General features: G+C 31.3%; 1 protein-coding gene across 1 annotated transcript; it reads left to right on the top strand.

Annotated features, from left to right (window-relative positions):
* Positions 1-278: 278 nt before the first annotated feature.
* LOC133780628 (TOM1-like protein 3) lies at positions 279-1,869 on the top strand. The gene is made up of 5 exons (XM_062220250.1): positions 279-433; positions 557-635; positions 872-970; positions 1,084-1,197; positions 1,670-1,869. The coding sequence occupies exons 1-5, from the start codon at positions 324-326 to the stop codon at positions 1,835-1,837; spliced, it is 570 nt and encodes a 189-aa protein (XP_062076234.1). The 5' UTR covers positions 279-323; the 3' UTR covers positions 1,838-1,869.
* The last annotated feature ends 4,045 nt before the right edge of the window (positions 1,870-5,914 follow it).

The raw sequence follows: 5,914 nt of genomic DNA, 5'->3' as shown, positions 1-5,914 counted from the left end.
CTAGGCGTTATCTAGTTTTTGTTTTCTTTTCGTGATTTTGATATAATTTAGACACTTGTTTGGCGAGTGGGATATTTAATTTAATTGTTTTCTATTAGAAATTGAAAATGCTTGATTTGTATCCCCAAATTTGGATTATTTTGTCTTAATGGTGGATTTAGTATATAGAATTTGAGAATGGGTAGACAAAAATAGTAGTGATGATCATTCATAGGTATATGTTTGCGTCTTCTATTTTGAACTAAATTTGATGATTGAATTTGTGGGTCTTTTTTGTTTTACAGAAAATTTGAGGACAGGAGACTTAACTGAAGGGAAGAGACATGGCTGGTAATGCTGCAGCCTACGCTGAGAGGGCAACTAGTGATATGCTGATTGGTCCAGACTGGGCAATAAACATTGAATTATGTGATATTATTAACATGGACCCTGGGTACTTTCTATTTATCTTTTTGGTGGAACGCTTGTGTATGTCTTTTGTTGTTTTTTGTACATTTGTTGATCCTAAATTTACTTTCCAATTTTATAGCCAAATTATACTTGTATTGATTTGCAGGCAAGCAAAAGATGCCTTAAAGACACTCAAGAAGCGTCTTGGCACTAAAAATCCGAAAATACAACTTCTGGCTCTTTTTGTTAGTATTTCTTTATACATATAAGAATATATTTATTTGTCTTTTGTACTTGTTTTACATGTGGGTTTTTCGTCATATTCATTATGATGTCATTTTAAGTCATTGTAAGTTTCTCTTATTCAAAATATAACTTAAATTTTTTATTATATGAATCAGTTGTTGCTGGTATGTTTTACTTTCAATCAAGCAACCATTGTTCAATTGTGATACAATTTTCATTGAATGTTTTGATCTAGGCTTTAGAAACTCTCAGCAAAAATTGTGGTGAGAGTGTTTTCCAGCAGATAGTTGAGCGTGATATCTTACATGAAATGGTTAAAATAGTAAAGAAGAAGGTACCCTAATTTTCTTCTGATCCTATCTGTTTTTCTTGTCCTTTCACTGTGAATCTCTCCTATGCATTCCTAGTAAGTCTAACTTGTCTGATGCAATTGTTTAAATTCTGCAGCCAAACTTGAATGTGAGGGAAAAGATACTAATCCGAATTAACACATGGCAAGAAGCCTTCGGGGGACCTCAGGGGAGATATCCTCAATACTATGCAGCATATAATGAACTGAAGGTTGTTAGTTTATTAAATGTTATTTTAGCATGTTAAGCTTGATACACAATTTTCTCTTGTTAATTACTTCGTCAGCCAAGGCATTTGGGCAAAAGCTTATTTAAGTTGATTAAAGTGTAAATATGATATGATCAACCTTTTTTTTTTTTTTTGCTTTCTGCTTTATGTGAGATATGCAATAGCATGGGTTGCAGATGAATGTGAATGTTAGTTATACATGGTTATACTAGCCTACAAGGTATATATATGCTGAAGTTGAATCCCTTAGTGTTGTCCTTGATGCTTAAGTTATGATGAATGTTTTGCGTCTGTGTTTGGATGGGTTGTATTAATTCTATGTGTTTCTTTTTCTGTTTAGAGTTTTTATAGCTAATGCGCTACTACAGTATTTGGAAAGGAACCTATTTTGATTTCTTAACTCACTTTTATAATAAAGTATTCTAAGTAATCTATGTATAAATATATATCACAGGCTGCTGGAGTTGAATTCCCACCTCGAGAAGAGAGCAGTGTACCATTCTTTACTCCACCCCAGACCCAGCCAATAATTTCTCCTGTTACTGAATACAATGATGCTGCTATTAAGGCCTCTTTACAGTCTGATGCTTCAGGCCTCAAGTACTTCCTCGATGACAACTGACTTTTGTTTGTCATAAACATTTATTCAAATTATTGGTACTTATTAGGTTTTATTTTCTTATATTAAACACAAGATAGATGCAAAATAAATTTCTAGCAAAGACTGGTTTTTTTCTTATTAATAAATTGGGATATGATTCTCCTTCCACCCATGTTTTCCTGGACATGTTCAATATAATTGAATTTTTATGTGGGAGATACATCCTTTGATGCGTAATTGTACTTCAGATTTGCAACGGTCTGACTCATGTAAATGTAATTATACTAATAAAATTGAAGTCAACACCCGATCATTGAACTTGTTCAAGTAATATTCTAAGGGAAAAAATGTGGTAACCACTTAAGAACCCTGCTTACAGACCTAGGTATTAGCATTTGATTAGAGTTTGTCGTGACTCTTTTTCGGTTCCTTATCTCACCTTTAAAGGACAATCACCACCAAAGTGTTACCTCATTAAATTATCATATTTTTTTCTTAGTTATTTAAATTAAGGGTGAGGAAATAGCATTATATCACTACCACATCAAAAGTTGACGATTTTTTTTATCTCAGTTGTAAACTTGAAAACTTGGTTATGCATCTTGTGATCATTGCAAAATTGTTTCGTGCAATTAACTTCCTATTCATTATCAAAGAATTCATATTGTAGCACTTTTTTTAAATTTTCTTTATGAACATAGCTTAGCTATTAGACGAATTTATGTAATGGAGAGTTTTATTGTGGGTCAAATTTATATAATTCACGGCTCAAGTAAATGTCTGGGTGCATTGTACAAAAGAGAAAAAGTTAACTTTTCATTCCCCTATGAGAAGTAAATGGCTGTTTCTATTTATTTCTTTCTCAATTTAGTTTTTCTGCTGCTTTTTCTGCCTCTTGTCGTTGTATTTAAGAGTTTTGTTGTTCTTTTTATTTTGTGAGCTCTAGTTTCCAAGGACTCTATAGTTGGTTTGGATAGTTTCTTGGTTGTAAGAGTTGTAATTTTTTTTAATGATGACTCCTAATTAAAGGTCGAATGATGTTGATAGTTTATTAATTGGTATGTAAATTTGCTTTCATTTTAGTGGCTTCATTGGATTTCAAATTGGAAGGAACTTTATTTGCAGCAGTTTGCAAGAGGTATGTTCTCTTTTATTTTTGTTAAAATATTTTGCAAATGTTAGAGGAGTTTGAATATCTTAGATATTCATCCATAGTGAAGTAGGTCCTGAGATTATTATTATTGTGTGCTGCGGTGATAACGGAAGGTTGAGAATTTGTGTGTCTTAGTGAAGTAGGTTCTGAGAAATTTGTCTGCTGTGGTGAGATAAGGAAGAAAACTTGTGTGTTGTTTGAATATTTTGAATAGATAATGATTGATGGTTGGTTAATAAATATGGCTGAAATGTTTTCTAATTTTCTGTTAGTTATTTGATGTATATCTAATAAACTTCAAAAACTCACAGAAATTTGAAAGTAGAATCCAAACCCATGTGGGGAAATGTATTATAATAATTATAAAAATAGCTTCTTGCAATTCAAAAACTTGGGTAATAAAATGTAAAACATTTTTTAGTGCAAGGCCAGTACATAAAATTTTTTAGTTTGAATATATACATCAAAAACCAAATACAAAAGAAAGAGTAACATCCCATTAACAAAAGAACTATTTATGAGAAAAGGAAAAAAAAACTCAATTGGAATATGATACAGGTTCTAGGCAACATGTAATTAGTAATAACCCCAAAAAGATTATACTACTCCTCTCAAGATGTATTGTAACTCACATGATATAGACAACAAAATTCTGAAACCTCAATGAAAAACATAATAACACCTTTAATATGCATATTTTTTAGGCAAACTTCCCCTTTTAACATTAGATAGATTTCTCCTCTTTACTCTACAAGAATGCTAGCCATTATGGGGAGAAAACATCTGACGCTGTTGTTTTCAGTGAAAAGAAAGAAACAGTTGCTTTGCCACTTCATTGAACTTCCAATGGAAAAAACAATAATTTCAAACTTTTAAACATGAAAAATGCAACAGCAAAGTGTGTCTTGACTTTGCTGTGCTGACACTAATTAGCTAACTTAGTAGTTACTAATTTAATCATTTCTGGCCAACAGAAATACAGCAGAATATTCCTAAAGAAAAGAAAGAATAGAATACAAAATTGAGTTTACAAGAACCTGTGCATTCATGTCCAAGAGAAAAGTCACTCAGTAATGATTTTAACACTAACTTATTTTTACACACCATTAAGACACAATGGCTCCAATATTTACATGTTATTAACTCTTATCGAAACCCCATGAGCACAGAAGATTAAAAAGTATCCCAAAAATCAGAATTTCCCTTAACTTTATGGGAAAAGTGGGGTAACAATGGCAAACTTAAAAACTATGTTGTTGTAGAACCTAAACTCACCCTGGTTTAATAACCTGTAGCAATATGGAAGCATAGCCACAAATGGACTGAGCTTGAGACGCTCCGAAAGCAGCTCAGATAGATATCTGACACCACAAAACAAAAACAAAAATAGAGTCAAGATCGAGCTTTATATACAAAAATCATCATAACTCATACGATTACCAATTAAATTATGCAAAACAAACAAACATTAATACTATATCAAAAAAAAATTATTAAGAATATAATATTTATATAACTAAATAGAAAGATTAGAGAGATTCTCATAATGAATATATTTCTTCTATATAAAAAGTATACAAATAACTGAAGTTTTTTATTGTAGTTTTCCCCTGGTCAAGACAAGTCATTTTCACATGGTAGTTTAATGTTCTGTTTGTATCCCAGGAAACTAAACTTTTTATGGTATTCCAGTTTGTTTTTCCAATAAAATCTATGAAGAGAAGAGAATAAATGTTAGTGAACTGGTATCATGGAATTTGGTTTTGAGATTGTTACCTTTGGAGTAAGATAATGAATAAGTTGCATTTTCAGCCCCATTTCGTATGGACAGATAGGAGCTTTTCTTAGTAATATTATATTTCTGTCTTATCTCTCTCTATATATACTCATCAATGGGTTCTTACTCCTCAAACTACTACTCATCGTAAAACAATTAACGGTGTGGTCCATTAGCTCAAACTTTAACTTGATCTTCAATACATGTGCATAACAAGTATTGAGTGCAAATGGATCAAAATGATTATGACTATAATCATCTCTGCTGATAGTGTTGTGAATCCTTAATCAAATACAATTGATCAAATAGCTTAAGAATAATCTTATAGAACTTTAGACAGAGAAAATTAAAAAACAGAGGTGAGAAGAAGAAGAGAATTTGAATGAAATAGCCACTTTCTTTATTGATGAATATCAATCCACATTACAATCTTGAAAGCCTTCTATATCAGCTTGTTTACAAGACTACAAAGCTAATACAATGTAAATTGTCATTAAAAATAACATGTACAATGTAATGTCTATTTATAGACAATTATACTTAACTAACATTACTAAGAAGAGTAAAACAGTTAAGTTGTTAGTGACTGAAATGAACAGGTCAGCATAGCTGACCGAACCAATTCCTACAGATAGTATTAGTAATTTTTAGAATAACCAGATACTGCAACATGTAGCAGCTTAAACTTTTCCTATATAGTAGTTCCTAGATGTTGCAATAGATCATTTCAATTATCAAGTGTACTTGCTCTGATGCATGGGCATATGTTATTTGCAGTGCATATAAGTAGACTATTATGGATTTAATAAAAAGAAACCCATTATAATTCATATACATCTTGACCACTACAGTTGCATCACACCTTATATAGTCAGCTGCTAAAATACTAAAACCAAACTAAATCACACCTTTATAGTTCAGCAGAATATTCATCCATAGAAGAGAATCATCTGAGAGTCAAAGTAGAGTCCAAGCCTCACTATATTTAGGCACAAAGGAAAGAAAGAGAAAAACTGATAGTCACAATAGAATTAGAAATTTATATTAGAAAATAGAATCAAAATTATGATCCAGAAACATAAACATGAAGGAAACTATCTGTCTATAACTGTGTACAAAAACCATTATCCCTTCTAATAGTATAAAGACTAGAACCAATATATAAAAT

This window comes from Humulus lupulus, chromosome 5 (genome assembly GCF_963169125.1).
Source record: "Humulus lupulus chromosome 5, drHumLupu1.1, whole genome shotgun sequence".
NCBI classification, from domain to species: Eukaryota; Viridiplantae; Streptophyta; class Magnoliopsida; order Rosales; family Cannabaceae; genus Humulus; species Humulus lupulus.
Note: the sequence above shows the minus strand (reverse complement) of the source record. Positions and strands in the feature narration are given on the sequence as shown.

What these genes read in the sequence shown, in the direction of transcription:
- LOC133780628 (XM_062220250.1), top strand. Translation starts at nt 324, where the DNA reads ATGGCTGGTAATGCTGCAGCCTACGCTGAGAGGGCAACTAGTGATATG. An exon ending in TACAACTTCTGGCTCTTTTT is followed by an intron (nt 636 to 871) that starts GTTAGTATTTCT and finishes GTTTTGATCTAG; the next exon opens with GCTTTAGAAACTCTCAGCAA. An exon ending in CAGCATATAATGAACTGAAG is followed by an intron (nt 1,198 to 1,669) that starts GTTGTTAGTTTA and finishes TATATATCACAG; the next exon opens with GCTGCTGGAGTTGAATTCCC.